Here is a 24,067-nt window from a genome sequence, read left to right on the forward strand (position 1 = left end):
ACAAACTGCATTAGCAAAAACATTTCCACACATTTCCTTCTTTGGAAACGTGTTGTATGCTAGACCCTGACATGCCCAGACCTTTTCTTAATCCTGCAGACTAGTTCACACGTTGTCTTTGCTTTCAGCAGCAGTGGATCACCTCACCGAGCTCTGCAGAAGCCTGCTGATCCCCCAGGAGCCTCACAAGCTTCCTGACGCACAAAACGGGGTCTGAAAAATGCATTTAGTGACTTTCCACGCACAATTTGTGATTGATAAAGAAAACACTAAAAACACGAGTGATTTTAAAGCAGAAGCTGCATGAAGCCGCGTGTAAGTTTCACAAAGTGGAAAAGTTTTGGATTTAGTTTAAGTTGCATGATTTGTGTTTTATTATTGTTGACATGCTTATTTTGTGTTTTGAATGGTCTTTCCCTTTGTGGTGCCCCCCAGAGACACCAATTTGAACCAATGGGAACAGGTGTGGAATGCCCACAGGTGTAATGGACTCATAAAATGAGATATAAAAGGAACTGGGGAAAGAGTCCAGGAGAGCAGCAGACACCCGAGAGACATGCATGAGGCCTGATTGAGAGCAAGAGACGCACCCTGGACGGTGACGTCTCTGGCATGGACACGGGAGCCCGACCCCCCAGAATGCAGATCGGTACCTGGAGCACCATACCGGGATGTGGACAAGCGGCCAAGTGTGGAGGATTGTGGGTTGCCCTCTCCTCGCCCGTGTGAGTGGCGCAATTTTGGTGCTGGTGCCTCTGTGTCTTATAGGGCCTTGGGCCGAGGAAGGTGTGACATGTCCAAGGAGCGGACCTGTACCAGGGACTGCGGAGAGACCGGCAGCGCGCGCAGCAGCCAGCGAGTGAGTGGACAACGCTGGAGCCATGATAGCAGCACAGAGGGGTTGCTGCAGGAGGTCGACTTTGTGCCTGACAGCCAAAGGACAAGGTGGAGCAGACTGGGACCCAGCTACATGGGTCACCACGGTCAGCTGGAGGCAAGAGGTGGCGCCTTGTACTGTACACGGTCCTGCCCCTGGTGATGCACAGGATGTTTAGACTGTTTTAGGACTGCTTTTATGTTTTTACTCCTTCAGCCTTTGAAGACTGGAACTTTTAGCGTTGTCCTTGCTCCTTCCAATAAATGATCTATTTTAGCCTTCAGTGGTTCCTCTGCCTGTTCTTTGGACCACCTGAGTCGCTTGTTCCCCTTGCATCCGGAACCTGCAGCTGTGGTTGGCTGCTGCGGGGTGACATAAGCAGTGTGTTACAGCTCAGAACATTAGGGTTTGAGTATGGATCATATGCAAAGTTTAATCAATGACATCCTTGCTGGCTGAAATCAGGTGTGTTGGAGCAGAGAAACAACTAAAACAGGCTGGGTGAGCAGACCTTCAGGACCAGGATTGGTTATTCGTCGCCTAAATCATGACACATTTGGAAAATCTTTTGCGATGTGGTGGGAATCATAATGCTCTTATGATCGAAGGACTCATCAGTTATGTTTGTCCTGGAGAATACCTTGAGGACCCAACCCCATCCTGATACGACCACTGGACCAGACCAGGATGCAGCTGCATGCCCTGAGGTCCCACCTATAGCAACCATGATGCTGATAGAATAATGGGGTCTCACATGAGCACAACACCATGGATACACGCCACCACGCTCCGCCTGGGGCCCTGATGTACTCGCACCACGTGTAAAGATCAGCACAGGTCTCTGAAAAAGAAATACAGGTCTGCTGTGAATGGACATATCTGTAAAGCACTATTAACTGCAGGAAGTGACTGTGATGGTAGGAGTTGTTTGGATTGGCGCTGCATGTGCAACTTGTCACACAACCTCCCGCTCAGCCGTCAACCTCCTCTAGGGAGGCACCGCAGAGCCGCTCAGACTCCATTACCCAACATCCCTAGCGCCAGGTTTTCCGTTTCACGTCACCTGCCAAACCTATATAGGGAAGTGCCGCACAACGCCGGCTCACTCAGTCATCGTTCTCACCGAACTTAACCTAGAGTCCTAACCAGATCAGCTCAGATCACGAAGCCTGTTCAGCTCAGACCAGCCAGATCTCCGAATCCTGCCTGTTCGTACAGATCAGCTTCAGACCAGGAGTCGCCGTGTTCAGCTGTGTCACAATACAGCTGCGTACCCGGCTCCCAGATTAAACAGCGTGTCCATTCAACCCGGCGTCAGTCACTCCGCGCTTGGGTTAAAAGCCACGCCACATCCAAACTCTTGCCCAGCTCGAGTCACCCCGTTACAGGATGACTGAGTCCACAGTTAACCCAGCGGAGTTTGATAACCTGCGTGCTCAGGTCAACCGGATGGAAGTCACGGTGGAACGCCTGGCCGCCAAGGTGGATTCCATCGCCACGGTGGTTCTCCAGCTCTCTGCTGCGCAGCAGCAGCAGACCTCCAGAGACCGAGACCAACCTATATTCAGCCTCCCAGAGAAATGGGATGGAACGCATGGCTCACCTGAAGGACTGTTAGCCACGTTAGCCATGACGTTCGAATGTCAGCCACACCGATATGCCACACCCCGCTCCCGGGTGGCGATGCTGGTCTCCCTCCTCACCGGCCGAGCTCAGGAGTGGGCAGCCGCCATGTACAATAAGAAATCGGAAGTCTGCAATGACTATGATATGTTCGTGAACGAACTCAGGAGGGTTTTCGTTCCCCCCAGTGGCGAGACGTCAACGGAGACGCAACTCCTCCAGCTCCGGCAAGGAAACCAGACGGTAGCGCAGTACACGTCTCGGTTCCGGACCAAGGCGGCCAAGCTGAGATGGGGAGACGACGCGCTAAAGGCGATCTACCTGGAAGGGCTCTCCTCCCGCATCAGAGACGGGATGATCGGACGGGAGACCCCCGGAACCCTGGACGAGGCAGCCGACCTCGCTCTCCAAATGGATTTGCGCCTTTTTACGCGCCGACCTGCTGAGCCCGCGGCAGCCGCAACCAACGATCGGTCCCGCTCAGCCAGCCCACTCACTGATGAGCCCATGCAGCTGGGACACTTAAACCCAGAGGAGAGGGAGAGGCGCTATAAGGAGGGGCTATGCGCCTATTGCGGCGCACCGGGCCATCGGCGCTTCTCTTGTCCTTCCCGGCCGGGAAACGCCGTCTCCAAGTAGGCAGCAGCAGAGGGGTCCTACTTGGGTCGGCCGGAACCCTCTCGACCCGCACCATGCTCCCAGTGACACTTCATGTCGCCCAGGGGCCCGTTGAGCTGGAGGCGCTTTTGGATTCTGGAGCAGCGGACTGTTTCATGGATAAGGATCTGGCGGCCCGCCTACACATTCCCCTGTCCGCTCTCCACCGAACCATTCCCGTTACCTCCGTGGATGGTACTCCTCTCCAGCCCTATCCCATCCACCAGGAGACGGTGAACCTCCGTATGGACGTACCTCCCCATTCTGAGACCCTCCGGTTCCTGATTATCACAGCCCCTTTATCTCCACTGATCCTGGGTCACTCCTGGTTCTTACGTCATAACCCCCAGATCTCCTGGTCAACTGGGCGGGTGCTCACCTGGGGAGCGGCTTGTCATTCCCATGTACCTTCTCAACCAGACTCTGAACCTGAAACCCCAGATGTCGATGTCTCTCAGATCCCCTCCTGCTACCATGACCTGGCCCGGGTCTTCTCAAAGACACCTACCACCACCCTGCCTCCTCACCGACCATATGACCTGGAAATAAAGCTCCAGCCTGGCACAGTTCCACCCCGGGGACGCCTGTACTCCTTATCCCCGGCTGAGACCCAGGCCATGGAGGCGTACATAACGGAGGCTCTCCAACAGGGGTTTATCCGACCCTCCACCTCGCCTGGAGCGGCGGGGTTCTTCTTCGTAAAAAAGAAGGAGGGGGGCCTTCGACCCTGCATCGACTATAGGGGTCTGAATAAGATCACGGTTCGCGACCGTCACCCTCTGCCCTTGATGTCCACCGCCCTGGATGTAGTGTCCCAATCCGCCATATTCACCAAGTTGGACCTGCGCAGCGCCTACAACTTGGTCAGGATAAAACAAGGCGAGGAGTGGAAAACCGCCTTCATCACCCCGACAGGCCACTGGGAGTACCTGGTCATGCCCTTTGGCTTGTGTAACAGTCCTGCGGTTTTCCAACGGCTAATCACTGACGTCCTGAGGGACATGCTGGGCCGGTGGGTGTTCGTTTACCTTGACGACATCCTGATCTACTCCCGAACCCTGGACGAACACATCACACACGTGCGAGCCGTTCTTTCCCGGCTGCTGGAGAACGGTCTCTACTGTAAACTGGAGAAATGTGCCTTCCATCAGGAGACCATCTCCTTCCTGGGTTTCGTCGTGTCGTCAAGAGGATTTTCAATGGACCCCCAGAAGGTCCAGGCTGTCGCCCAATGGCCGCAACCCACTTCCCTAAAACAGCTCCAGAGTTTCCTCGGATTCGCGAACTTCTACCGCCGCTTTATTCGCGGTTTCAGTTCCATCGCCGCGCCCCTCACTGCCTTAACCAAGTCATCCAACCAGATTCACCCTTTCCGTTTCACTCCTGAGGCCACACAGGCATTCCGCACCCTGGTGCACCGATTCACGACCGCTCCCCTCCTCGTTCATCCGGACACAACAAAGCCATTCATCGTGGAAGTGGATGCGTCCGAGGTGGGTGCAGGGGCGGTCCTATCTCAACGCGGTCCAGACTCCAAACTCCACCCCTGTGCCTATTTCTCCAGGAAATTCACACCCACCCAGAGGAATTACGGGGTGGGGGACAGGGAGCTCCTGGCTATTAAATGGGCGCTGGAGGAGTGGAGGCAGTGGCTATTGGGTGCCCAGGACCCGTTTACCATATGGACAGACCACCAAAACCTAATTCATATCCAGAATGCTCGCCAACTCAACCCCCGTCAAGCCCGGTGGGCTCTGTTTTTCGAATCCTACCACTTTCATCTGGCTTATCGCCCTGGTTCTAAGAATCTGAAGGCGGACGCCCTTTCCCGCCATCACGCCCAATCTGCACCCGTCAAGGAACCACCGCCTATTTTACCTGCCCAGAGGTTTGTTGCAGCCCTTCACTGGCCAGTGGAGGACGCCATCCGAGCTGCTCTTCCCACCGAGCCCGCACCTGCTGACACACCCTCCAACCGGCTGTATGTGCCATCCACCTGCCGGTCTGAGGCCCTAGCATGGGGACATGCTTCCCATTTGGCTGGCCACCAGGGGGAGACCCGCACCCTCCAGTTCCTACGTCGGGCCCTGTGGTGGCCCTCCATGGCTAAGGATGTCCATGAATACGTGGCTGCATGTTCCACCTGCGCCCGTTCCAAGACTCCGAACCAACCCCCGGCTGGCGACCTCCACCCTCTTCCTGTTCCCCACAGACCCTGGTCCCACATAGGCCTGGACTTCGTCACGGGGTTGCCTCCCGTCAACCAGCTCGACACCGTTCTGACCATTGTGGACAGGTTTTCCAAGGCGGTCCACCTGGTGGCTCTTTCCGGCCTGCCCACCGCTAAGCAGACGGCCGAAGTCCTTCTGGAGCAGGTGGTCCGTCTCCATGGGTTCCCTCAGGACATTGTCTCGGATAGAGGGCCCCAATTCATGTCCAGGTTCTGGAAAGCCTTCTGCCGGCTGGTTGGTGCCAGTAGCAGCCTCTCGTCTGGCTACCATCCCCAGACCAATGGACAGACTGAACGCGCCAACCAGCAGCTCGGGCGGTACCTGCGCTGCTTTGCCTCTTCCCAACCAACCACATGGCCAAAGCATCTCTTGTGGGCGGAGATGTCCCATAACCTCCACGTCTCCTCGGCTACTGGTCTTTCCCCGTTCGAGCTGTGTAATGGTTACCAGCCCCCTCTGTTCCCTCACCAGGAACCGGAGACGGAGGTTCCTGCGGCCCAGCTCCTAGTTCGACGTTGCCGTCTCGCCTGGATCCGTGCTCGGGCTGCCATCACACGAGCTAACACGGAGTACTCACGCCAGCATAAGCGCCGCCACCGGCCTGGTCCGACCTTTCAGCCGGGCGATAATGTGTGGGTGTCTACTCGTAACATGCGTTTGCCCGCCGGCTCCAAGAAACTCAGCCCACGGTTTCTGGGTCCTTACCCCGTGGAAAGGGTCATTAACCCCGTGGCTTACCGCATCCGCCTGCCCCGGTCTCTCAAGGTTCACCCAGTCTTCCACGTTTCCCAGCTGAGACCGGTCAGGACCTCTCCTCTCGCTCCCCCCCCTGTGCCCGCTTCACCGCCTCGTGGGGTGTGCGGTGATGGTGTTTATGCTGTGCGCCGCCTGCTGGATGCCCGTCGCCGTGGCAGGGGATGGCAATACCTGGTGGACTGGGCGGATTACGGACCGGAGGAGCGTTCATGGGAACCGTCGAGGGTCATCTTGGACCATTCTCTCATAACGGACTTCTGGGCTCGCCGCTCTGGGACTTCTGGGGCCGTCCCTCGGGTGGGGGGTCCTGTCACACAACCTCCCGCTCAGCCGTCAACCTCCTCTAGGGAGGCACCGCAGAGCCGCTCAGACTCCATTACCCAACATCCCTAGCGCCAGGTTTTCCGTTTCACGTCACCTGCCAAACCTATATAGGGAAGTGCCGCACAACGCCGGCTCACTCAGTCATCGTTCTCACCGAACTTAACCTAGAGTCCTAACCAGATCAGCTCAGATCACGAAGCCTGTTCAGATCAGACCAGCCAGATCTCCGAATCCTGCCTGTTCGTACAGATCAGCTTCAGACCAGGAGTCGCCGTGTTCAGCTGTGTCACAATACAGCTGCGTACCCGGCTCCCAGATTAAACAGCGTGTCCATTCAACCCGGCGTCAGTCACTCCGCGCTTGGGTTAAAAGCCACGCCACATCCAAACTCTTGCCCAGCTCGAGTCACCCCGTTACACAACTGGCCTGTTGAGGTGAAGAGAGAGCTGAGCCGGAAGGTGAAGTTCTCGATTTACCGGTTCCTACCCTCACCTGTGGACACGAGCTTTGGGTAGAGACCGAAAGAAAGAGATCACATATACAAGCGGCTGAAATGAGTTTTCTCCACAGGGTGGTTGGGCTCTCCCTTAGAGATGGGGTGAGAAACTCAGTCGTCCGGGAGGGGCACGGAGTAGACCCGCTGCTTCTCCACGTCGAAAGGAGCCAATTGAGGTGGATCTGGCTGATTAGGATGCCTCCCTGGTGAGGTTTTCTGGGCACGTCCCTGGAGGAAGAGCCAGGACACTCTGGAGGGACTATGTTTCACAGCTGGCCAGGGAACATCTTTGGATTCCCTCGGAGGAGCTGGCCCAAGTGGCTGGGGAGAAGGAAGTCTGGGTGTCTTAGGATGCCGCCCAATGACTGGATGCTCTTTGTTGGGGCAGCAGTAGCTCAGGTGGTAGAGCAGGTTGCCTCATGATCGGAGGGTCACAGGTTTGACTCCAGCTCCCGCCAGGGGTATTCTGCTTTTGTGTCCTTGGGCAAGACACTTCACCCAACCTGCCTGTGTTGGTGGTGGTCAGATGGGCCGATGGCGCCAAATGGCAGCCTCGCCTCTGTCAGACCGCCCCAGGGCGGCTGTGGCTACGTAGTAGCTTACCATCACTGGCGATGTTTGAATGTGCGGGTGCATGGGGGCGTCTTTGAGCGTCCTGAAACGCGCTATACAAGTTTGATGTATTGTTATGTGTTCTAAAAAACATGGTGTAACAGTAAATTTTAAATCCGTTCAAATGATTTGAAAATTTCCATCTGTCCATCCATTATCATCTGCATATCCGGAGTCGGGTCGGGTTGAACAATTACATCTTTTACAGCGAAGGTGAGAGGTTCTGAGCTGCATGTACGGATGGGGAAAATCAATGAAGTGTGTTGCTGTTCCACGAGAAGTTGGGGGGGGGGGGGGGGGGCAGTTTGTGTGTTAGTCAGAGGAGATGGGGGGGGGGGGGGGGGCAGAAGTGGATCATATTTCCCAGGGTATCATTCAGCAGCCATGTACCATTAATCTCCCACACACTCATATTGCCTATGAAAGCACCGTCATCCATTCACCCCCACCACCCCTGGGACTGTCTGACATGCTGACGTGATTTCATCTGTCTCTCTGAGGTAACACTTTGTGATACGACTCCGTTTGTTCGGGTTTACGCCTATCTCCTTAAAACACAGGTCCACACAACTCTCCTGCAGCGTGGCCCGACAAAAGCACGAATCCCACCTGGGAAGCCACCGCGCTCCCTCGGGGAGACGTGCAGTCTCTTCCTGTGAGAGGTTACATGATAAAAAATGGTTTCTAAAACAAACACATCCTCAGCTATATACGTACAGATTTTACACATTATAAATGAGGGTTTTAAACTAAACCGCAGTGCACTAACTGTGCATGTGAGCTGCTCTACTAACGCAGCAGTTTTGTGAGTTTGCTGCTCCGGAGCATACAGGTGTGTGTTAACACAATGGCAAGTGGGAAAGACACCAGGACTGACCTCAGAGAGGTGATTGTCTCATTAGTCTAGGAAGGGTTAAAGGTCACTTCTAAAATATCTAAACATGTGAGAAAGCTGATGATCTTCACAGGTCTCAGCAGGTTAAGTCCAGGGTGAGGGAGGAAAGTTAGCTCCATATCAGAGGCTACAGACCTCGGCCAGAAGGTTAAAGTTCATGATGAGATGATTAGGAGATTGGTCTGTTTGGAGGGGGTGTAGGAGACATCCTGCTCTCTCTAGAAACAAGGCTGGTTTGTAAAGTTTCATCTGAGTGAACCAGAAAGCTTCTGGAACAATGTTCTTTGGACAAGTGACAAATCAAAACCCAGACGTAAGCTCACCTGTGTTTAACTCTCCATCTGTTATCATTAGCTGGTACAAATCTGCCGTCTCCTTCCTCAGCATCTCCCTGCTGTATCTCTTGACAGATATGTATCGCCTGGAACTGGCGGGTGGTCTCGGGGTCATACTGCTGCTGCTGGGGGTCCTAACTGCTCTGTATAAGTGTTACAACCTGGAGATCATGCTCTGCTACAGGAGACACTTTGGGATTGATGAAACCGAGGACGGTGAGCTGTCTCATACACCGGGACACTTCAGGGTAGCGTGACAGAAAGCTCCCACAGGACTCATGAGCTGTAGATGATCAGACATTTAACCGCTCCACTGACTTCCTTAGTCTCTTAGCTGTTTGAAGAACTAGCTGGTGGGTGATGCCGGAACAGACTTGTGATGTTTGTCTCCGTGTTGAATTCCCCTGCAGACAACAAGGAAAATGATGCCTACCTGTCCTACACCAAGGTGGACCTGGACTCTTTGGGCAGGTCAGATTTCTCTCTTCATTTGCAGACTGTGACGATGCTTTAGCTTTTCTTTTTTTACTGATTTAAACAACAGAGATGGGCTCTGGATGCTTTTCTAAGGTTAGGGTCATCAGGTTGAAGGCTGCTCATCTGCTCTATAACAAACGTACATGTTTGCGATTTATTAAATACAATTTGTCTCAGCTTTAGACTTTTTGCAGGTTGTTTCTTTATTGACTTGTTTACACCAAGTGGTACGGTGCCAGTCATACGAATCCTATGGGTTTTGTCTGTTTCTGTTGTAAAAGCGACCCATCCGTACCACTCCATTCCTGGGCCCCCTCCAGCTGTAAGTCCATAGGATAATGGAACGCAACGGTTAGGGCGGAGCTACTAGTGTCACACAACGCAGTCCATGGCTACGGGAACAGCAGAAAAATATCTGATTTTGATATGAATAGTTCATATAATTCACAGTTTATCTTCTGAATATAACAATGATAGCCTTGTTTATATAAAACTAGGATTGGAACAATATTACATTTAACTTGTACCAAGTTTTGTAACTTGTAACGTGTTTTGTAACTGTAACTTTTGTTTTGAAGCATGTAATTCACGTTTTGTAATACGTAACTTTCATTTTGTAACATGTAACTTCAGTACGTAACATGAAGCTTTTATTCAGTAACTTACAGAAAAAAAATCAATGTACAAGTTTCAAATCACAAGTTTCAAAACACAAATCCCAGTCTACAGTTACAAAACTCATCTACAAGCACAAAACAGTTTGTCCCAATTCTAGCTTGCTTCCAACAGGAATTGTCTTGGCTGGTCAGACAAAGCCTGTCATTGGTTCTTTGGGAAGCAAGCTAGAGTTGAGACAAAATGTTTTGCACTTGTAGATTTGAGTTTTGTAACTGTAGACTGAAATGTGTGTTCTGAGATTTGTGTTTTGAAAGTTGTGATTTGAAACTTGTACATTGATTGTTTTCTGCAAGTAACAAAATGGAAGTTACATGTAACAAAACGAGAATTACATGCAAAAAAATAAAAGTTACAAGTTACAAATCTTAGTACAAGTTACAAGTAATATTGTCCCAAACTTGGTTCCATACATTTAAAGCATTTTTCCACACCTGCCTACAACTTTTGCACAGTGCTGCACAGTAAATATTTGTACCTTCTGGATTCACAGCCAGCTGTTGGAGCTGATCTGAATGTGTGTGTTTGGTATTTCGTATAATTTCGTTATTTTCCCTCTCCCAGCCGGACGAGCAGCGACGAAGAAACCTTTGCTCTGGAGATTTTGCCGGACGTTCTGGAGAAACATTATGGATACAAACTATTTATACCAGACAGAGATTTAATACCCAGCAGTAGTAAGTATCATTCCATTTATCAACCTCCTTCTACACACACACACACACACACACACACACACACACACACACACACACACACACACACACACACACACACACACACTCTGTCTCTATAGGTCACTGTAATCCCCAATACCCAGAATTCATCAGTCTGTCAGAATAAATAAAAATGTATGCAGACCGTCATCATAACACACTAACTGCTGCACACATTTGTCTCTGTCTGCTCTCAGGTGTGCATCACACTCTCAATGAGCACACAAAACATACGCAGTGTTAAACAACACAAATGTTTTCTCTCTTTCTGTTTTGCTCAGGTCGTGTCAGGTTCTCGGTTACATGTGTAGTTCACTCGTACCGTGGGATGACACAAAGACGAGTTCTGTGTACAGATCATTTGTCTTACATGAGTCACGGGACCTCGCTCTGGTGACACGTGATTTTTTTTTTTGCGTTTTTATTTATTTTGTACAATTCTGAAATGTTGGATGGTTTCTGGAGTGTCTGACACCTATGAAATGAACTGGTGGCTAAATGGAGACAATCCCAGTTCCTAAACTTGACTTCAATTCTGTTACAGTTGTCAAATAAAGTCCAAACTAAAAACAGGAATGCACACATGGATTTACCATCAGGTCCATGTCAGTGGGGTGAATAACACGTAGAAAAGTTTGCATTTTTATTTCCCTCACGTGACTGGAAACAGAAAACGCTACAATACCACAACCTGTGAGCAGCAGCAAGCACCTGGCATCAAGAATGTAGTATTTTTAGTACCCGTATGTCAGTAACACAATAAAAAAAATGTTCTTCTGCCCTGAGATGTGTTACCCTGGCTTTCCACTGGTCTTGAAAGTGGCGTGAAACAGAATAGAGGCGTTATACCGACGAGCTCCCATCCAACCGGGAGTGATTCTGCTGCAAAACGGGAGCAAAAGCATTCCGAGCCGCTGGTCCCACAAAGTCACAAAATCGTGGGAGAATTGCAACACCATGTGTGATTTCAGAAGTCTACACACAATAATACATAGGGAAAAACATAGCTGCATGCATCCAAGTAGTACACGGTTTATTGTCTGTTCTGTTATGGCTATGGGGATTTCACAGGAAACGACCTACGATTATCTAAACTTGACTTTTATTTAGAAATTTTCCAGATCCCCTTTTTAAAAAGGCGGACTGTTGGAAGTGTTCCAGCTGCATAGGGGTCACACTCCTGGTAAAGCCTAATCAGGGGTTCTGGAGAGGGGGGGTCCGACAGATTCAGGAGAAATAATGTGGTTTTTGTCCAAAACATTGGACCAGCTCGATACCCTTAGGAGGGTCCTGGAGTGTGTGTGTGTGTGGGGGGGGGGGGGGGGGGGGGTATTTTGTGGATTTGGAAAAAGCATTCGACCGCGTCCCTCTGGAGGCCCTTTGGGGGTACTTTGGAAGTATGGGGCAGGCCCTCTGATACAGGCTGTTAGGTCCCTGTATGACCGGTGTCAGAGCATGGTCCGCATTGCCAGCAGGAAGTCGAGCTCGTTCCCAGTGAGAGTTGGACTCCACCAAGGCTGCCCTTTGTCACAGATTCTGCTCATAACTTTTATGAACAGGATTTCTAGGTGCAGCCAAAGTGTTGAGGGCATCCGTTTTGGTGGCCTGAGAATCGGGTCTCTGCTTTGTGCAGATGATGTGGTCCTGTTGGCGTCATCAGAACATGATCTCTGGCTTTTACTGGAGTGGTTCGCAACTAAGTGTGAAGCAGCTGGAATGAGAATAAACTCCTCTAAATCCGAGACCAGGGTCTTAAGTCAGAAAAGGGTAGAATGGCTTCTCCGGGTCAGGGATGAGGTCCTGCCTCAAGTGGAGGAGTTTAAGTATCTCGGGGTCTTGTTCATGAGTGAGGGAAAGCTGGAGCTTGAGATCCATAGGTGAATTGGTGTTGCGGCTGCAGTGATGCGGGTGTTGTACCAGTCTGTTGTAGTGAAGAGAGAGCTGAGTCACAAGGCAAAGCTCTCAATTTAGTGGTCGGTCTACTGGTTTACGTTCCTACCCTTACCTATGGTCACGAGCTTTGGGTAGTGACCCAAAAAATTTGATCACGGATACAAGCGGCTGAAATTAGTTTTCTCCGCAGGGTGGCTGGGCTTTTCCTTAGAGATATGGTGAGAAGCTTGGTCACCAGCTAACCCTACCCAAAACTCATGACTATAGATGAGGGTTGGAATGTAAATCAAATGGTAAATCAAGAGCTTCACCTTCTAGCTCAGCTCTCTCTGACGCAGAAGCAGCACCAATCCACCTATCAATCTCCCACTCCATCTTTCCCTTACTCGTGAACAAGATACTTAAACTTCTCCACTTGAGGCAGGACCTCATCCCTGACCTGGTGAAGGAACTTTACCCTTTTCCAATTCCAGAATTAGAGGAGCTGATTCTCATCCCAGTTTCACACTTGGCTGCGAACCACAATCTGATGAAGCCAACAGGACCACATCATCTGCAAAAAGCAGATACTCCATTCTTAAGTCACTAAAACAGATCCCCTCACCACCTTGGATGCACCCAGAAATCCTGACCCTAAAAGTTATTAACAGAATCGGTGACAAAGGGCAGCCTTGGTGGAGTCCGACTCTCATTGGAAACAAGCCCGGCTTACTGCCGGAGATGTGGACCAAGCTCTGGCATCGGTCATACAAGGACCTCAAAGCCCATGTAAAGGGGTACCCAGTTCCCCCGGAGTACCCCCCACAGGGTCCTTGAGGCATGCAGTCCAACGCCTTATCCAAATCCACAAAATACATGTAGATTGGTTGGGCAAACCCCCACATACCCTCCAAGATCCCCCTAAGGGCATAGAGCTGAGTGTTGAGGATGAAAACCACACTGCTCCTCCTGAGTCTGAGGTTCGACAATCCGACGGACCCTCCTCTCCAAAACCCCTGAATAGACCTTACCAGGGAGGCTCAGGGGTGTGATCCCTCTGTAGCTGGAACACACCCTGCAGCCCCCCTTTTTAAATAGAGGGACCACCACCCCGGTCTGCCAGTGCAGTGGAACTGCCCCTGATGTCCATGCGTTATTGCAGAGTCAACCAACACAGGATCACTGGGATACTCAAACCCTTCCATGGTAAGGTAGCAGCCTATGGAGGGGTGACTGATTTTTTATTGCATTAATAACAAAAATATAAAGTGAAATAAAATACATAAGTATCACAATATGACATAAATACATGAGATATACAGGGTAAGAAAGCAACATTTTTTTCTATTGTGGCCCCAGAGAATCACAGACTAATAAAGCGACCATAGCTCATAACAACAAAGCTGCTTTAACACCTGTCAGTGCAGCATGAGATTCTTTAATGATATTGTTGGTCAGGTCCTTAGATACCTTACTTACTGTAACTAATCTGTGAGACTAATGAGAAATTTTAGCATTAATGGTACAATATGTAAGGCAACCCAGATCAGGAGACAACGTTGTGTGGTCAGTAGAGGTGGGAAAAATGATCGATTCTAAGATGCATCGCGATTCAGCCGTGCATGATTCCGCATCGATGCAGCAACGTGACATAATGAGATTTTCTCCCTATGTCTATGTCAATGTTCTGGACGCGTGAGGACAATAAAGTTTTGAGGTTTTACAATTACTTCTGGGGGCAGAGTTGCAATGACATGCGCACTGCGTTGTCCTAACGCCAATTTAAAACAGAAAAGGCGGACAGGGATACAGGGCCAACATTACCAGTAATCAAAGATGTACCCGTTACATTTAAATCGGATGTTTGGGCTAATTTCGGTTTTGGGATCCTGGATGTGAAAGAATCACTTAACACAGTATTTGTTTACTATTTTTAAGTTCAGTAATATTCTATCTTAAAGCTGCTCTATAGAAAACATTATTTCTTATATTATTTAAGTAATTATAGGCAGCACACTTTATAAATTGTTGCTCATTATAGTGAACAGATGAATGTTCTGTTTTTCAGGGATATCGAAATAAAAAAGAAATTGAAAACTATTCTACTGCTTTTATTAAGTAATGAATATTTTTGTGAAGAATCGTGATGCATTTCAGACTCAAATCGAATCTTTAGGCAGAAAATCGGAATCAAATCGAATCGTGAGGCAGGTAGAGATGCACACCACTAGTGGTCAGTGTCTGACCTTGGTTCTGTTCTGGTTCATGTGAGGGCCTGAATGGAAAAAAAAAACAGTTTTTTTATAACATTTGAAAAAACTGACACGATACAGCCCTGATGTGCTCTGCATGTTGGCTTTTGTGCACCAACATCCCCAGACTTCTCGATCCATAAACATAAAAAAAAATCAGTCTTCATAGACTGTTATGTGAGTAGAAAAGCACAAATGTGTGTTCTGTGCATTATTTAACATTTATTTTTAACCCTCTGGAGGTAGGCGTTGCAGATTTGCAACAGTTTAAAACCTACCTACCTGGTTGCTCCACATACGTGTTTCATGAGCATTTTTTAACTCAGAAGTGCCCCTGAAGGACTTAGTTGTTTGTCCTTTTATCAAAACTTATTTTGAGCCTGAGAGCGTTAAATATACAAGTAAGTGCACTAAGACATGGTTCAGATTAAACAGACCTGCTCTACATAATCAGCCGTTAGCAAAAATCATTCCCTCTCCCAGCACACATCCAAATGCTTCTTGGAAATGAATTAAAAAGCCACAGTGAGGTTTCATCTTGCTGCCCTAAAAACATCCTGGAAACAAATGTCCACCGTGCATAAAAACACACATTATTTGCTCTAAAGTGATTATGTTATGCAGCGCAGGGAACACAAAGAACGAGTGTGACACAGAGGGAGACAGGGGTCCTTTTATTGCCTTGCAAAGCTCACTGACAACCTTAAATACCCCATTCAATTATCCACTCCACTTAGCTTCACCAAAGAATGCAAAATAAATAACGGCAGCAAAAAGAGGTGGGGACGGGGTCACTGGTTTGTGTTATTTCATTAATTGATTAGCATAATCTTCACGAATTGAGGGGAGGAGGGGGAGGGCGAGCAAAGGGCAAAGGAAGGAGGAAAGGTGAGGATGATGAAAAAATGATGGAAGAGTGGAGACGAGGAAGAAGGACGCAGCATTTGGGGATGTTCTGTACTATTTGTGCCTCTCAAATTGAGCGTGAAATTGCAATGTGTTGTTGGAGAGGCTCTGTCATTAATTTAGTTAGCAAGTGAAGACACAGAGTAGGGAGAAACATGGTGGCCTTTAGGAAGAAATAATGAGCAATTTTCATGTCGTGTGTCACAAAAACAACACTGAGAACGCTGAAGGTAAGTAATTGGAACGGGGTTGTGGAAGGAAAGTACTGTTTCACTGGGCGGGCTGTAAAAAGACGACAGGCACACACACACAAACACACACACGTTTTCTCAAAGCAACACGGATCAGGAGACAATGTCGTGTCAGAGCCAGAAATCCAGCATGAACGATCATGACTGTTTTATTCTCCTGTCAGACGTGTACCTTAATAATGGTCTGAGGCTGTTGATGGTTATCTCCAGACACAAGACTGAGAATGTGGTGCTCTTACACTTTTGTTAGAATCACTTTTCATGGTGAGGTTTTGTAAGGATCTGACCCTCTTGTGCCGAACATCTAGCCTGGTCTAACGTCCAAAAGGGTCAATTTTCTACTATATATTGATCAACATAATAACCGTTCATCTACAGAAATAAATCCACTTTATAGGTGACCTTCTGAATCCAGAAGGTTCTGCTCAGCGCATGTTGACATTCCATAAAGACAAAACATTCAGACATTCTCACCCAAGGTTCCTGCACTCTCTGTGAAAGCCAGACGTCAACATTCTTCACTCTGAATAAGTTAAATAATCATATGTGATGAATGAACAAGATGTTTAGATCAAATGTTTGAATAATCTGTGCTTAAATTAATGAATTTAAAATGAATATTGTTCTTACAATGATCCATTTATATCACAAATCAGTATGTGTTTGGTTTAACAAGTTCATCATTGTTTACACTCATACACATTACTATAAGATACATATTAAGGTTAAAAACAGTTCTGTATCTGAAGGAGGGCAGGGCTTTCTGAGGGATGTTGGTCAAAATACAGAAATGTGTCAAATTCTGATTTGCCAAACTTGACCAGAAATCATCACAAAGTAGTTTAATAAAACAAGAATTACTTCCCGAGTAATTCAGCTTCCAGCTGACTCCTGATTCGGCCAAATCGGGAAAGAAGCATCTTTTGAAACAAACTCATTTCATCATAAGTCAAAACCTTTCTGCGACGCTGCAAGTGATTACAGACACCACAGCTCTTTTCAGAGCTACTTCACACCTTGGACACCTAATCTGCAGACCCCGGGTTGCATCTCATGGCCAGGGAAGCTGAACTCAGAGGAAGCTACTAATCTCTGAGTATCGTTGTTTTGACGTCTGGTGACCTCACCGCTCTGACCGCAAACCTCCGGACCGCCCGGAGCAACTCTTACCAGGGTATCGTGAGCCTGCATACTGGTCTCTGATGAAGTTTTTAACTAACTCTCTAGTTTATAACAAACAACAAATTCTTTTACAGCCCAGATTTCACAATTTCTCTCAGATACAAAGAACGGTTGCTACAACATCTAGCTTCCATCACATCACATCTCCTTATTCATATCATATCATGTATAATTCGTTTAGGAAAAATAATTCAATTCATTTTATAAACTATATACTGATTCTGTCTGAATTAATACAAAGTGTGTTTATGGTCCCTGAACAAGCAAAGAACCCTAGAATCTTCTGATTAAACATTCAAAGATCAATCAGATTTGTATTTCATATTTGTATGGAATAATCACATCTTATTGGTCATAATTAAATATGTATTAATTGCTACACTGGCAAGCCATTCTCTAACATATAGTCTGGCCACGATCCATAGACAGAGTGTAGTGGAGAGGTATCTATGGTTGTCTTTCAAACTGTCTCTGCAATTGGACAGATCTAGGACCAATCAGAGCAAAGAATAATGTGACACATTCATCGCTACAAAAAGCAGGGCAGTCCACCATACATCGACAAAGAAGAAGAGGCAAAAATCCTTTTTCTAAACACAGTACTTAAGTACCTCTCAAAAAAAAAAAGCCCAAAATTGTTGCCAAAGCCGTTTCAAAGGAGCGCCGTTCCTGACCTGACCCACGGTTGGTCTAGATTTCTAGGCAACCAGATATCTCTTTCCTAGCCCTTTTGGTCAGATTTGGAAGATATTTTATGACCTCTACCAGAACACTGAACCCAAGTTAAAGATCTCATGAAGTATTATACATTACGGTTACACAGCACTGGCTGTACTCTTACACAGTCACAGCCTACCATCGGTTCCATTCTCAGACTTACATCTGCCTTGTTCAGTGGGCTCGATCTTGTGCGAAGCTGGCCTCTCCCACCCATAACCCACCAGAACCCAACATCATCTCCTTGACACATTGTCATTGCAACAGAAAAATGTGTGCCTGGTGGTTGGCCCTATCAACAGAGAAAATACATTTTAACCTATGCCATATCAGGCCCAAGTCTCCTGATGAACACAGAATAAGCTAACAGGACAAAAGAGCTTTCAAAATGTTAACTACACCTCACTGCTTCAAGTCTTCCCGGCACCTACCAATGACGGTGATTGGCATCAGCAACAGCAGTACAAATATGCTCTAAGAGATTATTTCATATTCTTGCATCATAAAAGGCAATGGGTGTGTGCTTAAATCAATTTCAGTTATTTTAAAGACTTGTTAAGTATTTTAGTAGAGATTCAAGCCCTTTCAAAACCTTGAAATGAGCCCAGTAAAAGCCCTTAATGTTGTAACTGCAAATAAATTAGTTATATTGGGTTTAATCCAAAACTAGCCCAATCACCTCCTAGTGGCTTGCTGCAGTAAAACTTTTAAGCCCCGCCCCGTCAGGCTAAGTGAATGATAAATTTTCCTATCAGAAAACCAAAATAAACCTCTTACTCAAGGTCAGAAAACACAACATGGCAGCAACAGGAAATGGGATCTCATGGCAAGGTAGGGGGAAGTGCTTATACCTGGATTGTCAGTCCCAGTAGCTTATATTGTATATACCTGTCCTGGACTGTTAATCAATCAATCAATCAATCAATCAATCAATCAAAGATACTTTATTAACTCCAGAGGGAAGTTAGAGTTTCAGTACACACAATTAAGAGATCACACGTACATGGGCAAGACACATGACAAGAATTGGTGACTGTGGTCATTCGCAACCCTGAGTTGCGCTACCTTAATAGAGATAAGGGGGGTTTACATGAGGGTTGGTTCAGGTGGAGGGGAAAAAAGGCACTTCAGAGTTAAGCCTGGTTTATGCTTCTCCGTCAGCTCCGCAAGGGACAGACACGCATGGATTAACGGAAGCGTTTTGCTCTCATACTTCTCCGTCTCCTGGAGAGTGTTGCAAAGCAATTGCCCGGCAGGACCACAGAGGGCGTAGCGCTGTTCTGTGGTATCCTGTCATGTATCGGTCCAAGATAGTGTGTTTATACTGTGTTTTTTGTGTATATAAGAGACTTTTAACACGGACATATTTGTCTCTCATTCTCCCACCGCTTCATGCGCTCCCCACCTCTAAACCCACGTTTCCTGTCATTTCCGTCCACAAATAAAACTCTTGCTGTGCATCTTTTCACTCCTCCAGTCACGGGAGGATAAAACGTTCATATTTTTAGAGTTTTTTGCGAGGCATTCTTCAAGCTTCTCTGTGTCTGCCGCTAGTTATCCTCGGCTCTCTTTGCAATGGCGGCGCTGTAAACAACAGCAGCGTCCTGACCAATCACAAGCTTGCGTAATCCGTCTCGTTCGACGTATGTTTAAAAAAGTGGGCTCGACTCCGTACGTACTTGCGTGCCTGCCGGAGCCCTACGCAACGACGGATAATGGTGTTGCGTGTCTCCGCACTGACGCAGACGGAGAAGCATAAATCAGGCTTTACCCTCCACCAGGAGGGCAGCTTTCCTCTGCAAACAAACACCTCAGACAGATATGCAACAGACTTCAGACATCACACAACATAAGTGTCCACTAGGTGGGGTGGTGGGTTGGGACTATCCCTACTTCAGTTCCTGCAGCCACGATAGAAGCAGCGCATGTCACCTCAGTGTGGATAGGGGGAGGAGCATTGAGGGTTGGAGGGTTGCAGTGACCCTGGAACGTTTCAGCGGCCTTCCTGCAGTCCCGCCCAGGCTGGGATAGGAGACAGAGTTCAGTTGCCATAGCGACAGCACATTCCACATATCTTCTGAGGGGGGTTTTCGTTGGAGCCTTGCAGGCTCAAGGACGCCAGATTCCGATCAGAAATTGTTTTGGGGCCAGACAGAGATAATTTCCTCTCTGTCTTAAAGTTATGGAACTAGGATTGGGACAATTTTACATGTAACTTGTACCAAGCTTTGTAACCTCTAACATGTTTTATAACTTTCGTTTTGTAGCCTGTAATTCTCATTTTGTAACACGTAACTTTCATTTTGTTACTTGCAGAAAACAATAAATGTACAAGTTTCAAATCACAACTCTCAGAACACACATTTCAGTCTACAGTTACAAAACTCAAGTCTACAGGTACAAAACATTTTGTCTCAATTCTAGCTTCTTCTCAAAGAACCAATGACAGGCTTTGTCTGACCAGCCAATCATGAGTCTTGGGTCCAAGACAATTCCTTTTGGAAGGAAGCTAGAATTGGGACAAACTGTTTTGTACTTGTAGACTTGAGTTTTGTAACTGTAGACTGAGATTTGTGTTTTGAAAGTTGTGATTTGAAACTTGTACATTGATTTTTTTTCTGCAAGTTACTAAATAAAAGTTTCATGTTACGTGCCAAAGTTACCTGTTACAAAATGAAAGTTACGTGTTACAAAACGTGAATTACATGCTTCAAAACAAAAGTCACAGTTACAAAACATGTTACAAGTTAAATGTAATATTGACCCAATCCTAGTTCCATAGATTGTCTCCCTCTGTCTCCACTGTGGTATAAAGACACGTTGCTAAATCTCCTACCTACTCCCTCACTCATTCATGGTGTTCTGTAAAGTCACATGACTAATTACAAGTTCACAGTATGAAATAATTACTATGTATTTACATCATGCATACAATAACAAGAGTCAACTGGAAAAATTATCTGAGCAGTTTTTTTTTGTGTAATGTTTAGTGTCATTTGTTGGAATGAAAACTATAAAAATCAAACAGATATTAATTATGTTTCATTCAGCATTTCAGATTTAAATGTATTTTATCTACTCTTTAAATGAGAATTTTTACTTTTCCGGGTTTTGCAAATGCAAAAATCTGTGTTTTGTGTTATTTTTTAACAACAAATGCCTGGCTGTAAGGCTACTGAAGCAGCGTTTTAAAAGTTCAAATTTTAACCAAACTTTATATGTCTTGAGAGGATAAATAACTCTTATGTGCATGCATTAATAATTCATACAATCTTTTATATAGAGCCTCATCGAACAGACCAATGGCGAGGGGGAAGGACACAGCTCAGAGAAATATTTTAAAAGTGTCAGTGTGGGTAAATAAAGAGTTTGTTAGCGTTATGCAAATGTTGAACAAATGCTTCAGGGAGAGGCCATGGGACTTCAGGTTGCATCCTAGCCCTATATCTCACCAATACAAAGTGCTTACCAACATCAGTAAATTTTAGTAACTCTTTCTGTTCTTTTTATATTCCTGCTAAACTAGGCTAATCGTATTCTGACTAAAAAGACTAAAATCAACCTGTTTATGTCTATTTGTCACATAAATAGAGTTCTGAACAAAACCTCACTTTATTAACTAGAACAGGGCTCACCAACCTGGTGCCCCCAGGAACCACATAAGGGGCCCTCAGGACATTTATCTAGAAAGCACAAGTCTAACATAAATACATTTTAAAATCTACTGCTGTTTTGTTAATCACAAACACTTTGATATAGATTCAAAAGAAAATAAATTGCTTTAAAAAAGCATTAAAATATGTTTACTATGCACAAAGATTAGTTAACTCTAATCAATTCTAGTTCAAAGGTCAGTACTGTATCAACCTGGTAGCCCTTTGAACGGCTCAGTACCCATGAAGTAGCTCTCAGTTAAACAAAGTTTGATGACCTCTGAACTAAAATATTACCTTTATGTCAGCGCTTCTCTGCATAATCACAGAAATGCCTAATAAACAATAAACAAATAACACCTAACATGTTTTTAATCTAGTTTAACTAGCTTAATGACCTGATGAAAATACATCAGTTTTTCTGTTTTATTTATTTATGTATGTATTTATTTATGTATGTATTTATTTATTTATTTATGCATTGTTGCATAAACCACTGATTACGGGTCACATTATTCCACTTTTGCACTCAATCCAAGAAAGATATTTCAATATTAACCAAATTCTGCCCTGCAGCTTCATTGCATCCAGAATCCATGGACTTCTACAGGATCTGAATTTTCTGCTGTGAAAAAACACGTTTACAAATCTGTGAACAATTACACCCACGCTGTGTGCACATGATCAAAACGAGAGGGTCACACCAACAACCTTCTCTTTAAAGAGTCTGATTTTGGTTCTTCTGTTCGTTCTCCGTGTGCCGTGTCTCTCTCATTCAGCCTACATTGAGGACTTGGCTCGCAGTGTGGAGCAAAGCAGACGTTTGATCATTGTTCTGACTCCAGAGTTTGTTGCTAAAAGAGGCTGGAGCATCTTCCAAATAGAGACCCGCCTCCACTCCATGCTGGTTACTGGGGAGATTAAGGTAGCAAAAACACAATCTATTCTGGACTGACAAAGTGTTCAGCCCAAAGTGTTGATTCTTTGTTTCTCTTGTCTAGGTGATCATGATCGAGTGTGCAAACTTAAAGAATGTCATCAACTACCAAGAAGTTGAAGCACTTAAACATACAATCAAGGTAAACCGAAGACGTCTTCCTTAGAAGGAAAAAAGGGCATTGCATTTGTAGAAAACCACAAACCTTTTGTTTCGCCTGTGTTAAGGTATTATCTGTCATCAAGTGGAAGGGCCCTAAGAGCAACGAGCTGTCCTCAAAGTTCTGGAAACAGGTGGTCTATGAGATGCCCGCTAAACGCAGAGAGACATTGTCCAGACGTCAGGTACACAGCTCTAATCTGGAGTCTTTTCTTACACAAGTCTTTCCATCCTAAACTCTAAGAACCCAATTATCCCTGGACAAAGGTTTACTGGTATCTGTTTTTATTCCATATTCAACACAAATCACACTTTGCATCTGATGTTTGATCCAGTAGAATATTTCCTTGACGAGAAGATGCAGGGCTGTACGTTAACGTTTTTCGCTTATAGCACTGGTGCCACGACTGTTGTAGGTTTTGCATCAAAATTCTGTCATAATCTCCAAAAACCAAAAGTATATTTTTATAATTACTTAAACACACACAGCAGTAGTGCGTACAATAAAAACACATTAAGGAGAAATATCTTCCGACATGTTTATTTGTCAAAATGAACATTTCATTTATGCAAATTAGTGCAAATTAGTTCATTATAGAGGTCCGTCCTCAACAGCATAAAAAGTCAAGAGTAGATGCCACACCGACCGCTACTGCCTAAGGCATTTGCTGGGTCTACTTTTAATAAAGTCTATGGTAAACAGGATGTTCTGGCTAAGCTCCATGGAGGTCTGGAGCTCTCAAACTATGCGAAAGCACCGTTCATAAACCCTTTCACACACTCCAGAAGGAGCACACTCACTTTAGCGTTTGTCAGGCAAAATATGAGCAAGTTCAGTTCACAAAATACCGCTTTAATTCTCCAGCCTGAAAATCTACCTTTTCAATGTCTGACTGTCTGAAGCGCCTGCATACACCATAAACCAGTAAACCCACAAGTTGTAGTAGAATATAACTATGTTAACTTAGTTATCACAATAGACTACAACAACTATTTGGCATTGTGGTGTGCCATGGTTCTTACACAAAATACTTGTAACTTACCTTTGTTCAATAAAGTTCTGGGGAGACAACGTAACTTGAAATGATGTTGCATGAGTGCTGCGTCTACAGGAGTTTTCTGTCTTTGCTCGTGCAACATGTGTATCGCATTGTTTGAGCTGGTACCCTTACTATAGTGTTTTTGGAGAGCAACTTTTGCACCAATCATGGCCAGTAAGAGACAGCTGGACCAATTAAATTCAAAAATACACCCTCTGCTCCCACAGAGGTTGCTTTGCATCAGTCAACGGCTGTTTGAAGTAAACAGTTCCCTTCGTAGTGCAACAAGTCCCATTACAGAAGACATTCTGCTCTTTATCAGCTTGTTCAACATTTATAAATCACTGGCTCTGATGCTCACAAAGCTGGTGAGATGGGCCTTGAAGACTTTAGCACTGACCTGCAGCCTTGTTCTGGTTTAGTC

General features: G+C 46.3%; 1 protein-coding gene across 2 annotated transcripts in view; it reads left to right on the forward strand.

Moving 5' to 3' along the window:
• il1rapl2 (interleukin 1 receptor accessory protein-like 2) overlaps nucleotides 1–24,067 on the forward strand; it is a 713,182-nt gene that overhangs the window by 676,534 nt on the left and 12,581 nt on the right. For both annotated transcript variants that reach the window (XM_070553197.1, XM_070553198.1), the window contains exons 10-15: nucleotides 8,882–9,022; nucleotides 9,217–9,277; nucleotides 10,523–10,635; nucleotides 22,287–22,432; nucleotides 22,509–22,586; nucleotides 22,672–22,788. In XM_070553197.1, coding sequence (XP_070409298.1) covers nucleotides 8,882–9,022; nucleotides 9,217–9,277; nucleotides 10,523–10,635; nucleotides 22,287–22,432; nucleotides 22,509–22,586; nucleotides 22,672–22,788 — 656 coding nt within the window. The remainder of the gene's footprint in view (nucleotides 1–8,881; nucleotides 9,023–9,216; nucleotides 9,278–10,522; nucleotides 10,636–22,286; nucleotides 22,433–22,508; nucleotides 22,587–22,671; nucleotides 22,789–24,067) is intronic.

This window comes from Nothobranchius furzeri, chromosome 1 (genome assembly GCF_043380555.1).
Source record: "Nothobranchius furzeri strain GRZ-AD chromosome 1, NfurGRZ-RIMD1, whole genome shotgun sequence".
NCBI classification, from domain to species: domain Eukaryota; kingdom Metazoa; phylum Chordata; class Actinopteri; order Cyprinodontiformes; family Nothobranchiidae; genus Nothobranchius; species Nothobranchius furzeri.